The sequence below is a fragment of the Salvelinus alpinus genome, chromosome 11 (assembly GCF_045679555.1).
Source record: "Salvelinus alpinus chromosome 11, SLU_Salpinus.1, whole genome shotgun sequence".
Taxonomy (NCBI): Eukaryota; Metazoa; Chordata; class Actinopteri; order Salmoniformes; family Salmonidae; genus Salvelinus; species Salvelinus alpinus.
The window spans coordinates 9,070,466-9,086,359 of record NC_092096.1 but is presented as its reverse complement, the minus strand read 5'-3'; the positions used below and the strand labels follow the sequence as shown (position 1 = coordinate 9,086,359).

Sequence of the window (15,894 nt, the reverse complement as noted above, 5' to 3'; positions counted from 1 at the left end):
GTATTAGCGCTCTGTCTCCAGTACTACTGGGTCACTTCTACCACTGTCGTTCTATTCCAGGATACGGAGGAGGACCCGGAGAGAGGTCACCAAATGGTGCTGCTCCGTAGACTCTGTCTGCCCATGATGTCCTTCCTGTTGCAGACAGTCCTGCAGAGAACACAACGTCACCAGGAGAGTCTCAGACTGGCTGATATCATCGCCTCAGACCAACACCGCCTCTACGAGGTCTGTAGTTTACACATGATATTTACACGGTCTGTACTGGAGTTTAGACATGATATTTACATGGTCTGTACTGGAGTTTAGACATGATATTTACATGGTCTGTACTGGAGTTTAGACATGATATTTACACGGTCTGTAGTTTAGAAATGATATTTTACACGGTCTGTAGTTTAGAAATGATATTTTACACGGTCTGTAGTTTAGAAATGATATTTACACGGTCTGTAGTTTAGAAATGATAATTTACACGGTCTGTAGTTTAGAAATGATATTTTACACGGTCTGTAGTTTAGAAATTATAATTTACACGGTCTGTAGTTTAGACATGATAATTTACACGGTCTGTAGTTTAGACATGATAATTTACACGGTCTGTAGTTTAGACATGATAATTTACACGGTCTGTAGTTTAGACATGATAATTTACACGGTCTGTAGTTTAGTCATGATAATTTACACGGTCTGTAGTTTAAACATGATAATTTACACGGTCTGTAGTTTAGAAATGATATTTTACACGGTCTGTAGTTTAGACATGATATTTTACACGGTCTGTAGTTTAGACATGATATTTTACACGGTCTGTAGTTTAGACATGATAATTTACACGGTCTGTAGTTTAGACATGATAATTTACACGGTCTGTAGTTTAGACATGATAATTTACACGGTCTGTAGTTTAGACATGATAATTTACACGGTCTGTAGTTTAGACATGATAATTTACACGGTCTGTAGTTTAGACATGATAATTTACACGGTCTGTAGTTTAGACATGATAATTTACACGGTCTGTAGTTTAGAAATGATATTTTACACGGTCTGTAGTTTAGCAATGATAATTTACACGGTCTGTACTGGAGTTTAGCAATGATAATTTACACGGTCTGTAGTTTAGAAATGATAATTTACACGGTCTGTACTGGAGTTTAGAAATGATAATTTACAAGGTCTGTACTGGAGTTTAGAAATGATATTTTACACGGTCTGTAGTTTAGAAATGATATTTTACACGGTCTGTAGTTTAGAAATGATAATTACACGGTCTGTACTGTAGTTTAGAAATGATATTTACACGGTCTGTACTGTAGTTTAGAAATGATATTTACACGGTCTGTACTGTAGTTTAGACATGATATTTACATGGTCTGTACTGGAGTCTGAACCTGGGCTGAGGGCATCCTCTTCTGTCTCCTTTCCTTCGTCTGCTACGTTCTGCGACTACTCTGCTCTGAGGTGCTTCTCAAGTCTATTGTGGTTTTTAGGAAACACTAGTGACATTCACCTAATAGTCTAGTGTGGCTTTAAGGAAACACTATTGACATTCACCTAATAGTCTACTGTGGCTTTAAGGAAACACTATTGACATTCACCTAATAGTCTACTGTGGTTTTAAGGAAACACTATTGACATTCACCTAATAGTCTACTGTGGCTTTAAGGAAACACTATTGACATTCACCTAATAGTCTAGTGTGGCTTTAAGGAAACACTATTGACATTCACCTAATAGTCTAGTGTGGCTTCCTCTCCTCCTTCATCTGGCGCCTGTCCAGTTCTTTCACATCAGTACTGATGAAGACAATGAGCCTATTGGAACGCACCACCAGTCAAGCTGAATCTCTGGGTAGACGGGAGGTTGAGTGTGAGCCTGACCTAACGACTTTAATCAAATGTATTTATAAAGCCCTTACATCAGCTGATGTCACAAAGTGCTGTACAGAAACCCCTAGCAGCAATGCAAGGCAGGTGTAGAAGCACTTCAACATTGTAGCTCAACACAATATCAACACTATCTTACAGTATCTCTCCCTGTCACTGCGTTGCTTTCTTCTCTTTCCCTCGTCTACTTTCCCATCCTCTTCTTCATTTTGCTAACTATGTTCCCTCTGTCTCTCGCTCTCTTTCAGGTGTTCTCCAAGGATGAGCTGAGGAAGTTCCTTCAGAAGATGAGAGAGTCGTCTCTTCTCTTATTGGATAAGGGTCTGGACCCGCTGGGGTACGAGATCCAACCATAAATACACCCCACCCGGACATTTTGTTTCTTTATTTTTGTTGCCAAATTTATGTAATGGCGTGAATGATTTTCTGTATTTTGTATACAATAAAAGTGACTTGACTGAAATATTGTTTGTCTTTGGGCCATGCACAGGCAGGATGCAAAATATCTATCTGAATCTAGAAGAGTATAAGGAATGTTTGAGACACCACCTTGTATAGGTCGAGAAGAGATGGTTTAGGTTATCGCCTTCGCAACTTTCTAAAGTGTCCATGGGTAGGCGCTGTAGGGCACTGACGTGGCTAGTTCTCTTCGCAGAACACGGAAGTAAAGATCGCATCATCTGACGTCACTGCTCCCGTTAAGTTGCAACCAGGCTCTTTCTCCTGTATGATCCACATGCGATGGAAAAGTATGAAAGCGTTGTGTAACTGTACATGCAGGACCGGAATACTATAGAATGTAATGCCACTGTATAGGCCCTGTAAATGTTTACGAAAGGAGATGTATGCCCGATCAGTCGGTAGTGTCGAAGCTTGGAGAGAGACCCCCGCAACTTTTCCTGATGTGTGGCAGAGGGTAGACATTTTTGTTGGTTTACATTAGCTACCTAGCTTCATACTATACAGTACTACTAAAACCTGTATGTAGATTTTTACAGGACAGTTCTCAAGACGACCATGGCTAACCGACTGTCGGACCTTTTCTCGAACAGCCGCCTCGTCATTGGATTATTGGCCAACTTGCTATCATCGATATGCATCGTTTTCATCAACAAATGGATCTATGTTCACTATGGCTTCCCGAACATGACTCTGACTCTGATCCATTTCGTTGTGACATGGCTTGGACTATGGGTATGCCAGAAGATGGACATATTTGCGCCAAAGAGTCTCCAACCCACCAAAATTATCTGGCTCGCTCTGAGCTTCTGTGGCTTCGTGGCTTTCACCAATCTGTCTTTACAAAACAACACCATCGGCACTTACCAGCTGGCCAAAGTGATGACAACTCCTGTGATCATTGTCATACAGACAATGTACTACAAGAAGACATTCTCCACCAAGATCAAGTTGACTTTGGTAGGTAGGTAGGGGGGGTTTGCAATGTACAAATGCTGTCTGCGACAATGTATCTAGCATTCCATACAGAATGGCAGACTGGCATTTATTGAGATTACACCTTTTTTTATATATATAAAATACTTTTCTAATTGTACAAACATACCAAAGTTGAATTATACACAACCAAGCACACAAGTTTAAAGAAAAACAGAGGTCTTATATACAGTAAATTATGCATATCCTGTATGTTTCAAATGTAGTGAGTTTCAGTTTATTTTTAACTCTAAATGATTGCAACAAAAAGATCAAGCTCTCGTTCAAAAGATAAATAATGAGGAATAGTAGCCTTCATTAATCTGCATTTGTGTATAAAGAATTTCAATAATACAATTCAATTATTGACCAGGAAATTGAAGTCATTATCATCTTGGAATAAACCGAAATTTGATGTCATTGTATGTGAAATTGGCAATATTAATATATTTTTGAAAATAATAAATCCTATAACCACCCAGAAAGTGGTAATATAATCACAGCTAAATTAAAATATGTTTCGTAGTTCCAATACCATTCCCACAAAATGTACAGTGATTACGCTCTACATTGAATCAAGATGACTCATGTACTGGAGGCAGCTTTGCAGAGTGGTCACTAGCTGGCAAAGGCATAAAATCTCTGTCCAGTATGAAGGACGTTAGAGGTACTTTCACGAGCAGATATCCATAGACATCCAGTCCTTGTACTAGCATGCTAGCAGATATCCATAGACTTCCAGTCCTTGTACTAGCATGCTAGCAGATATCCATAGACATCCAGTCCTTGTACTAGCATGCTAGCAGATATCCATAGACTTCCAGTCCTTGTACTAGCATGCTAGCAGATATCCATAGACTTCCAGTCCTTGTACTAGCATGCTAGCAGATATCCATAGACATCCAGTCCTTGTACTAGCATGCTAGCAGATATCCATAGACTTCTAGTCATTGTGCTAACGCTAGTTAGCAACTTCCATCAAACTGCACGCATTGGACATAAGTGTTATCCACTAGTTCATCTGACTCTGGGGAAGTAGATAAAGGGCATCATTGACAAAAATCGTGAAGTATCCCTTTAACCAGGGCTCCCGAGTGGCGCAGCGGTCTAAGGCACTGCATCTCAGTGCTATCCAGGCTGTATCACATCCGGCCTTGATTGAGAGCCCCATAGTGCGGCGCACAATTGGCCCAGCATCGTCCGGAGTAGGCCGTATTTGTAAATAAGAATTTGTTCTTAACTGACTTGCCTAGTTAAAATAAAGGTTTTTAAAAATGTTCTTTTTGTTTTCTAACCATCCTAATGCCTAATCCTAACTTTTTATAATGTATTTTTATGATTACAGTTACAGTAACACTATTTACCTGCTGTGTATTCCTGTGTGTCTGTCTACTAGGTGCCCATAACGTTAGGTGATGTGTGTCTGTCTACTAGGTGCCCATAACGTTAGGTGTGATCCTCAACTCCTACTATGATGTGAGATTCAACCTCCTGGGGATGGTCTTTGCCACACTAGGAGTGTTCGTCACCTCCCTCTATCAGGTGGTAAGTAGTGATGCTTTGAAGTGCACTTGGACCTGGTGAACACTACAGTCTATGGGTGAACCGGTTGTCTTCCAAATGGCACCCTATTCCCTAATGGCCCTGGTCTAAAGTAGTGCACTAGAAAGGGAATAGGGTGCTAGTTGGGATGCAGACAGACTAGAACATGTTAGTGGACTTTCTTGCCTTATTCATACTTCTTATTATCAAGGGTGATTGTACTATTATCTCAGGCCTCATTATTGATTGATAATACATATCTCTCTCCCTCTCTCTCTCCCCCCACCTTCCTCCCTCCCTCTCTCCTCCCACCTCCCTCCATCTCGCTCCCCCTAACCCCCCCCCTCCCTCTCCCTCTCCCTCCCTCCCTCCCTCTCCCTCCCTCCCTACCTCCCTCCCTCTCTTCCCCCACCTCCCTCCCGCTCTTCCCCCACCTCCCTCCCGCTCTTCCCCACACCCCCCCACCTTCCTCCTCCCCACCTCCCTCCCTCTCCCCCTCCCTCCCTACCTCTCTCCCTCTCCACCTCCCTCCCTCTCTCCCCCCACCTCCCTCTCTCCCCCCACCTCCCTCTCTCCCCCCACCTCCCTCTCTCCCCCCACCTCCCTCTATCTCAGTGGGTAGGTGTGAAACAGCATGAGCTCCAGGTCAACTCCATGCAGCTACTCTACTACCAGGCCCCCATGTCCTCTGCCTTCCTCCTCTCCCTCGTGCCCTTCTTCGAACCTCTCTCTGGGGAGGGGGGCATCTTCGGACCCTGGTCCTTCCCAGCACTGGTAAGAGACGGGGGGGGGGGAGAGATCACCAATCAGTTAGCTAATGGATAGTACACCTAATCAGATCTCAGCGTTGACTCTGTCACTGAGTTATTCTACAGTTTCCTCTCTCTCTCTGAGACACACAGGGAAACATACTTTTGGAAGAACTCAGCATTGTGAGTCTGTTCAGAACTCGATGAATGCCATGCCCTTGGCTGGTTCAGGGATGGTGAAGTTGTAATCCCACTACCTAACTCATACTGCATGACTGGGGTAAGAGACTTTAAGACCAGGCCTAAGCAGATGGCCCAAAGAAACGATCAGCTCTTTTGCATTGGGGGCTTTGGGGGAATTCCTGGCTTAGCCTAAATATTCAAATAGTCTATTTTGTTAATGTAAAGTCTATTTTGTCTATAGTCTATTTTGTTAATGTAAAGTCTATTTTGTCTATAGTCTATTTTGTTAATGTAAATTATTTTGAGAGAGGTGTTTCATACTTTCAGTTTGTCTTCAGAATGAGTGAGAGACTACATCCTGTGATGGATTACTCCTATAAGATGAGTCACTGAAGGCACACAAGCACTAGTCCTCTACGAACATGTCGAAGCATGTTCAGCTGTGTGTGGCCTGTAGTCTGCCCAGCAACCAAACCTGCCACTCGGTCAAAGGAGCTCACTTCAACACCGTTGTTCTGACCCCTAAGGTCTACAAGCCTCCACTTCCACCCCCTGGAGATAGACAAGTAATAACAAACAGTGGTAAAATACTGATGTTGCTAATTCTGCTAACATGCTACTGTGCTGTTGTTACCTTCAGGCTATGGTGATGCTAACATGTTGTATCTCTCCCTTCAGGCCATGGTGATGCTAACATGTTGTATCTCTATCTTCAGACCATGGTGATGCTAACATGTTGTATCTCTACCTTCAGGCCATGGTGATGCTATCTGGCCTCATAGCCTTCCTAGTCAACCTGTCAATCTACTGGATCATAGGGAACACCTCTGCTGTCACGTATCCTTTTGCTCTGGCTGGAGGTCAAGGGTCAACCAATAGTACTGTCTCAAAATGTCAATTAATCTGTCCTTGATTCCTCACATCCTCTCTCCTTCTCAAAACTCATTGAAGAATAATGTCAGAGTGGAGGGACCTTTGACCTTCTCCTCCAATATTGTTGATAAGGAGGCGGAGATATGATATGAGGAATCACCATGACAACTAGTATAACTCTGGGGTCAATATTACAAAGGTGTGTATGTGATAAATTTCAAATTCACTGTGTGCTCTTTTTTTAATTTTACCTTAACCGTGAACTCCTACAGCTACAACATGTTTGGCCACTTCAAGTTCTGCATCACCCTGTTGGGGGGCTATGTTCTCTTCCAGGACCCCCTGTCTCTAAACCAGGGCCTGGGCATCCTCTGTACCCTCGCTGGCATCCTCTCCTACACCCACTTCAAGCTGGCAGAGCAGGAGGAGGGCAAAAGCAAGCTGGTCCAGAGGCCATGATAGGCCCACCGGAGTGCCAATCCATAGAGGCTGCTGCTCTCATTGGTTACTCGACAACTCACTGGTTCCCTAGGTCTGTTTGAGGGAAGGGCCAGGTTGGAATCATAGAACTAGCGGTTGGAATCATAGAACTAGAGGTTGGAATCATAGAACTAGAGGTTGGAATCATAGAACTAGAGGTTGGAATCATAGAACTAGAGGTTGGAATCAGAACTAGAATTCTATAGTTGGAATGTGACTGTTGAGTGAAAGGGGAACTGGCCAAACAGTGAGATAAAGGGAGATAGTTCTGGCAGGGAACACTAATGATCATGTTTTGTAAGATAATGATGACGATGATAATACACTGCTAAAGAAGTGGAATGTATAGTGTATTGGAAGATGTGGGAGCTCAGTATTTACATTGTTTTTGCATTACTCAAGATGCTGTCTTATATTTCAGTATTTTTGCCGGTACGATCAAACAGAGGACTCTTAACAATTTCCAAATGCTGAAGATACTTTTGCATTATTTAATGATTTTCTTTTTTCATACTGTGATCTTCAATAAATTGTATTTTATTGATAGTTTTTGTCTCATTTAGGAAGCTTGGGGAAGTTACCTGAACCTGCCACAGAGCATTGAGAGGCCCATTGACAGCTGTATGAATGGAGGTTAGGTTGGGCTACCACTCATTGTGGTCGTAGAGAAAAGGACTCTGTTTTCATAGTGCTGCTCACAACCTATTTATGTCAACGGTTACTGAAGTGAAAAGTAATGCATATCTCAAATACTTTATAAGTACAGATTGTTTCATGGTAAAAGGACTAAATCACATTCTTTGTTGAACACTCTGATTGCTGCTGGGACAGTCCTGAGAAACAGGAGTACATACAGCTTTTATTTTTTATTTATTTCACCTTTATTTAACCAGGTAGGCTAGTTGAGAACAAGTTCTCATTTGCAACTGCGACCTGGCCAAGATAAAGCATAGTAATTTGACACATACAACAACACGGAGTTACACATGGGCTTGCCCTTTACAAGTTAGTCAACATGGTATCATACAGGGCTGGAATAAGAGTTGGGTCATATTCATTAGTGCACACTGTAGCAAAAACGTTTTGCAACAGAAAACCAAAACAGGCGTTTCTTACTGGACAAGTTAAGTTATTCCTTTCCTGTTTCAGTCTGTTTTCTAATGTTTGGCATCTAGTGAATACGAACCTGCGATGGGAGGTGGTGTGGACGAGAAAAATCTAGTTGGCGACTCTGCTACAAGGTACAGGCAGTTCCCTGGTCTCAGAGAGAGGCCTCAGTGTGTTCTGCTGTCTGCTCAGCCTCTCTAGGTTCACAGGCCTGCCATTGTGGCTCAGTCTAGTGTGTACACACCCAACCACCAGAGGCCAACAAAAACACATGAGCCAAATAACAAGGACATATCTGTGGTAGCGCAGAACTTCAGTCCCCGGGGGCTTACGTCACAAATGCCACCCTGCTCCCTATATAGTGCACTACCTTTGACAAGAGCCCCATAGGGAAGTAGTACCCTATATTTAGGGAATAGGATGCCATTCGAGAGGCAGATTCCCCTTTCAGTATAAACTGGAACTGAATGGTTACGTGGCTATTTATAACTCTTCAACGTTAGCCTATCCTGCTCATTTGCAAAGTCAATGACGCCGGTGAGAGACTTGTTGTGAGACTGATGAGACAGCGTCATCATGTAAGATTTAGTATTATAGAAATTATTTCCAGTCGCCAGAGACCCTTTAAGTAAATCTAATCACAATGTCAATTACTTTACAAATTCTATACTCATCCTAATTCTTTAATCACTTAATGCTTTAAGGCTAAATCCAAATGTGTGTTAATGGCCTTTGTCATTCCATTTGTACTAATTAGAAGTTATAAAGGATTAATAACACTTATTATGAGGTTATAAGGCTTTATAACATGCCCTGACATGTTGAGGCTCTGAAAGAACATGTCGTTCTAAAATAACATCTGACTCATTGTTTTAGCCCTTCTTGGAAGGAGAGGGGGAGCAGACTGGTAAATATGCAAACGGTACCAGAGACCAAAAACTTTCTGCTGATTCAAGGACAAATAGAAGTTTTGATGTATTTTTATGCACACAGAAGTTATCAACAAAACAGACCATTTATAATGAATCTTCCACTTTTCATTTTGTCCATCAATAAACACATGTGTGAAATGATTTAATCCAAATCAAGGAGCCATTTCTGACCAGTAGGCCTTTTCCTTTTTAGAAGTTGTGGTTTGACTTTCATTAACCAAGGAAAGTCGTGACGTTTCTCTCGGTCTCAATGACCACTAGTTCCATGACCACTAGTTCAATGACCATTAGTTCCATGACCACTAGTTCCATGACCACTAGTTCCATGACCACTAGTTCCATGACCATTAGTTCCATGACCACTAGTTCCATGACCACTAGTTCCATGACCACTAGTTCAATGACCACTAGTTCCATGACCACTAGTTCCATGACCATTAGTTCCATGACCATTAGTTCCATGACCACTAGTTCCATGACCACTAGTTCCATGACCACTAGTTCCATGACCATTAGTTCAATGACCACTAGTTCAATGACCACTAGTTCAATGACCATTAGTTCCATGACCACTAGTTCAATGACCACTAGTTCAATGACCATTAGTTCCATGACCATTAGTTCAATGACCACTAGTTCCATGACCATTAGTTCAATGACCATTAGTTCCATGACCACTAGTTCCATGACCACTAGTTCAATGACCATTAGTTCCATGACCATTAGTTCCATGACCACTAGTTCAATGACCACTAGTTCAATGACCACTAGTTCAATGACCACTAGTTCAATGACCATTAGTTCAATGACCATTAGTTCCAAGACCATTAGTTCAATGACCATTAGTTCCATGACCACTAGTTCCATGACCACTAGTTCAATGACCATTAGTTCCATGACCATTAGTTCAATGACCATTAGTTCCATGACCACTAGTTCAATGACCATTAGTTCAATGACCATTAGTTCAATGACCATTAGTTCAATGACCATTAGTTCCATGACCACTAGTTCCATGACCATTAGTTCAATGACCACTAGTTCCATGACCACTAGTTCCATGACCACTAGTTCAATGACCACTAGTTCAATGACCACTAGTTCAATGACCATTAGTTCAATGACCACTAGTTCCATGACCACTAGTTCAATGACCACTAGTTCCATGACCATTAGTTCCATGACCACTAGTTCAATGACCACTAGTTCAATGACCACTAGTTCAATGACCACTAGTTCCATGACCACTAGTTCCATGACCACTAGTTCCATGACCATTAGTTCCATGACCACTAGTTCAATGACCACTAGTTCAATGACCACTAGTTCAATGACCATTAGTTCAATGACCACTAGTTCCATGACCATTAGTTCAATGACCACTAGTTCAATGACCACTAGTTCAATGACCACTAGTTCAATGACCATTAGTTCCATGACCACTAGTTCCATGACCATTAGTTCAATGACCACTAGTTCCATGACCACTAGTTCCATTAGTTCCATGACCATTAGTTCAATGACCACTAGTTCCATGACCATTAGTTCAATGACCACTAGTTCCATGACCACTAGTTCCATGACCACTAGTTCCATTAGTTCCATGACCACTAGTTCCATGACCACTAGTTCCATGACCACTAGTTCCATGACCACTAGTTCCATGACCACTAGTTCCATGACCACTAGTTCCATTAGTTCCATGACCACTAGTTCCATGACCATTAGTTCCATGACCACTAGTTCCATGACCATTAGTTCCATGACCACTAGTTCCATGACCATTAGTTCAATGACCACTAGTTCCATGACCATTAGTTCAATGACCACTAGTTCCATGACCACTAGTTCCATGACCATTAGTTCAATGACCACTAGTTCCATGACCATTAGTTCAATGACCACTAGTTCCATGACCATTAGTTCCATGACCATTAGTTCAATGACCATTAGTTCCATGACCACTAGTTCAATGACCATTAGTTCAATGACCATTAGTTCCATGACCACTAGTTCCATGACCACTAGTTCCATGACCACTAGTTCCATGACCACTAGTTCCATGACCATTAGTTCCATGACCACTAGTTCCATGACCATTAGTTCCATGACCACTAGTTCCATGACCATTAGTTCCATGACCACTAGTTCCATGACCATTAGTTCCATGACCACTAGTTCCATGACCATTAGTTCAATGACCACTTGTTCAATGACCACTAGTTCAATGACCACTAGTTCAATGACCACTAGTTCAATGACCATTAGTTCAATGACCACTAGTTCCATGACCATTAGTTCCATGACCACTAGTTCCATGACCATTAGTTCCATGACCACTAGTTCCATGACCACTAGTTCAATGACCACTAGTTCAATGACCACTAGTTCAATGACCACTAGTTCAATGACCACTAGTTCAATGACCATTAGTTCAATGACTACTAGTTCCATGACCACTAGTTCCATGACCACTAGTTCAATGACCACTAGTTCCATGACCACTAGTTCAATGACCACTAGTTCAATGACCACTAGTTCAATGACCATTAGTTCAATGACCGACCATTAGTTCCATGACCATTAGTTCAATGACCGACCATTAGTTCCATGACCACTAGTTCAATGACCATTAGTTCCATGACCACTAGTTCCATGACCATTAGTTCCATGACCACTAGTTCCATGACCACTAGTTCAATGACCACTAGTTCCATTAGTTCCATGACCACTAGTTCCATGACCACTAGTTCCATGACCACTAGTTCCATGACCATTAGTTCAATGACCACTAGTTCCATGACCACTAGTTCCATTAGTTCCATGACCACTAGTTCCATGACCATTAGTTCAATGACCACTAGTTCCATGACCATTAGTTCCATGACCACTAGTTCCATGACCATTAGTTCAATGACCACTAGTTCCATGACCACTAGTTCCATGACCACTAGTTCCATGACCACTAGTTCCATGACCATTAGTTCAATGACCACTAGTTCCATGACCATTAGTTCAATGACCACTAGTTCCATGACCATTAGTTCCATGACCATTAGTTCAATGACCATTAGTTCCATGACCACTAGTTCAATGACCATTAGTTCCATGACCACTAGTTCCATGACCACTAGTTCCATGACCATTAGTTCCATGACCATTAGTTCAATGACCACTAGTTCCATGACCATTAGTTCCATGACCACTAGTTCAATGACCACTAGTTCCATGACCACTAGTTCCATGACCACTAGTTCAATGACCACTAGTTCCATGACCACTAGTTCCATGACCACTAGTTCCATGACCACTAGTTCCATGACCATTAGTTCCATGACCATTAGTTCAATGACCACTAGTTCCATGACCATTAGTTCCATGACCACTAGTTCCATGACCATTAGTTCCATGACCACTAGTTCCATGACCACTAGTTCCATGACCATTAGTTCAATGACCACTTGTTCAATGACCACTAGTTCAATGACCACTAGTTCAATGACCATTAGTTCAATGACCACTAGTTCCATGACCACTAGTTCCATGACCACTAGTTCCATGACCACTAGTTCCATGACCACTAGTTCCATGACCACTAGTTCCATGACCACTAGTTCAATGACCACTAGTTCAATGACCACTAGTTCAATGACCACTAGTTCAATGACCACTAGTTCAATGACCATTAGTTCAATGACCACTAGTTCCATGACCACTAGTTCCATGACCACTAGTTCAATGACCACTAGTTCCATGACCACTAGTTCAATGACCATTAGTTCAATGACCGACCATTAGTTCCATGACCATTAGTTCAATGACCGACCATTAGTTCCATGACCACTAGTTCAATGACCATTAGTTCCATGACCACTAGTTCCATGACCATTAGTTCCATGACCACTAGTTCCATGACCACTAGTTCAATGACCACTAGTTCCATTAGTTCCATGACCACTAGTTCCATGACCACTAGTTCCATGACCATTAGTTCAATGACCACTAGTTCCATGACCATTAGTTCAATGACCACTAGTTCCATGACCACTAGTTCCATTAGTTCCATGACCACTAGTTCCATGACCATTAGTTCAATGACCACTAGTTCCATGACCATTAGTTCCATGACCACTAGTTCCATGACCATTAGTTCAATGACCACTAGTTCCATGACCATTAGTTCAATGACCACTAGTTCCATGACCACTAGTTCCATGACCATTAGTTCAATGACCACTAGTTCCATGACCATTAGTTCAATGACCACTAGTTCAATGACCATTAGTTCCATGACCACTAGTTCCATGACCACTAGTTCCATGACCATTAGTTCCATGACCATTAGTTCAATGACCACTAGTTCCATGACCATTAGTTCCATGACCACTAGTTCCATGACCATTAGTTCCATGACCATTAGTTCAATGACCATTAGTTCCATGACCATTAGTTCAATGACCACTAGTTCCATGACCATTAGTTCCATGACCACTAGTTCCATGACCATTAGTTCCATGACCATTAGTTCAATGACCATTAGTTCCATGACCATTAGTTCCATGACCATTAGTTCCATGACCACTAGTTCAATGACCATTAGTTCCATGACCATTAGTTCCATGACCACTAGTTCCATGACCATTAGTTCAATGACCACTAGTTCCATGACCATTAGTTCAATGACCACTAGTTCCATGACCACTAGTTCCATGACCATTAGTTCAATGACCACTAGTTCCATGACCATTAGTTCAATGACCACTAGTTCCATGACCACTAGTTCCATTAGTTCCATGACCACTAGTTCCATGACCATTAGTTCAATGACCACTAGTTCCATGACCATTAGTTCCATGACCACTAGTTCCATGACCATTAGTTCAATGACCACTAGTTCCATGACCATTAGTTCAATGACCACTAGTTCCATGACCAGTAGTTACATGACCATTAGTTCAATGACCACTAGTTCCATGACCATTAGTTCAATGACCACTAGTTCCATGACCATTAGTTCCATGACCATTAGTTCAATGACCATTAGTTCAATGACCATTAGTTCAATGACCATTAGTTCCATGACCACTAGTTCCATGACCATTAGTTCCATGACCATTAGTTCCATGACCACTAGTTCCATTAGTTCCATGACCACTAGTTCCATGACCATTAGTTCAATGACCACTAGTTCCATGACCATTAGTTCCATGACCACTAGTTCCATGACCATTAGTTCAATGACCACTAGTTCCATGACCATTAGTTCAATGACCACTAGTTCCATGACCACTAGTTACATGACCATTAGTTCAATGACCACTAGTTCCATGACCATTAGTTCAATGACCACTAGTTCCATGACCATTAGTTCCATGACCATTAGTTCAATGACCATTAGTTCCATGACCATTAGTTCAATGACCATTAGTTCCATGACCACTAGTTCCATGACCATTAGTTCCATGACCATTAGTTCAATGACCACTAGTTCCATGACCATTAGTTCCATGACCACTAGTTCCATGACCATTAGTTCCATGACCATTAGTTCAATGACCATTAGTTCCATGACCACTAGTTCCATCACCATTAGTTCCATGACCATTAGTTCAATGACCATTAGTTCCATGACCATTAGTTCAATGACCATTAGTTCCATGACCATTAGTTCAATGACCACTAGTTCCATGACCATTAGTTCCATGACCACTAGTTCCATGACCATTAGTTCCATGACCATTAGTTCAATGACCATTAGTTCCATGACCATTAGTTCAATGACCATTAGTTCCATGACCATTAGTTCCATGACCACTAGTTCAATGACCATTAGTTCCATGACCATTAGTTCCATGACCACTAGTTCCATGACCATTAGTTCCATGACCACTAGTTCCATGACCATTAGTTCCATGACCATTAGTTCCATGACCACTAGTTCCATGACCATTAGTTCAATGACCACTAGTTCCATGACCACTAGTTCCATTAGTTCCATGACCACTAGTTCCATGACCATTAGTTCAATGACCACTAGTTCCATGACCATTAGTTCCATGACCACTAGTTCCATGACCATTAGTTCAATGACCACTAGTTCCATGACCATTAGTTCAATGACCACTAGTTCCATGACCACTAGTTCCATGACCATTAGTTCAATGACCACTAGTTCCATGACCATTAGTTCAATGACCACTAGTTCCATGACCATTAGTTCCATGACCATTAGTTCAATGACCATTAGTTCCATGACCACTAGTTCAATGACCATTAGTTCAATGACCATTAGTTCCATGACCACTAGTTCCATGACCACTAGTTCCATGACCATTAGTTCCATGACCATTAGTTCAATGACCACTAGTTCCATGACCATTAGTTCCATGACCACTAGTTCCATGACCACTAGTTCCATGACCACTAGTTCCATGACTATTAGTTCCATGACCACTAGTTCCATGACCATTAGTTCAATGACCACTAGTTCAATGACCACTAGTTCAATGACCACTAGTTCAATGACCATTAGTTCAATGACCACTAGTTCCATGACCATTAGTTCCATGACCACTAGTTCCATGACCATTAGTTCCATGACCATTAGTTCCATGACCACTAGTTCCATTAGTTCCATGACCACTAGTTCCATGACCATTAGTTCAATGACCACTAGTTCCATGACCATTAGTTCCATGACCACTA

At 41.8% G+C, this 15,894-nt stretch overlaps 2 protein-coding genes across 2 annotated transcripts in view; both read left to right on the top strand.

Annotated features, from left to right (window-relative positions):
- nup107 (nucleoporin 107) overlaps window positions 1-2,352 on the top strand; it is a 33,778-nt gene extending 31,426 nt beyond the window's left edge. The window contains exons 25-26 of the mRNA XM_071331688.1: window positions 61-228; window positions 2,138-2,352. Coding sequence (XP_071187789.1) covers window positions 61-228; window positions 2,138-2,245 — 276 coding nt within the window. The 3' untranslated portion in view covers window positions 2,246-2,352. The remainder of the gene's footprint in view (window positions 1-60; window positions 229-2,137) is intronic.
- Window positions 2,353-2,519: 167 nt separating this feature from the next.
- On the top strand, window positions 2,520-7,696 carry slc35e3 (solute carrier family 35 member E3). Its single transcript, XM_071331690.1, has 5 exons — window positions 2,520-3,308; window positions 4,758-4,868; window positions 5,481-5,639; window positions 6,552-6,634; window positions 6,943-7,696. The coding sequence occupies exons 1-5, from the start codon at window positions 2,907-2,909 to the stop codon at window positions 7,127-7,129; spliced, it is 942 nt and encodes a 313-aa protein (XP_071187791.1). The 5' UTR covers window positions 2,520-2,906; the 3' UTR covers window positions 7,130-7,696.
- Window positions 7,697-15,894: the final 8,198 nt, after the last annotated feature.

What these genes read in the sequence shown, in the direction of transcription:
- slc35e3 (XM_071331690.1), top strand. Translation starts at nt 2,907, where the DNA reads ATGGCTAACCGACTGTCGGACCTTTTCTCGAACAGCCGCCTCGTCATT. An exon ending in CCAAGATCAAGTTGACTTTG is followed by an intron (nt 3,309 to 4,757) that starts GTAGGTAGGTAG and finishes TCTGTCTACTAG; the next exon opens with GTGCCCATAACGTTAGGTGT. An exon ending in GGGAACACCTCTGCTGTCAC is followed by an intron (nt 6,635 to 6,942) that starts GTATCCTTTTGC and finishes GAACTCCTACAG; the next exon opens with CTACAACATGTTTGGCCACT.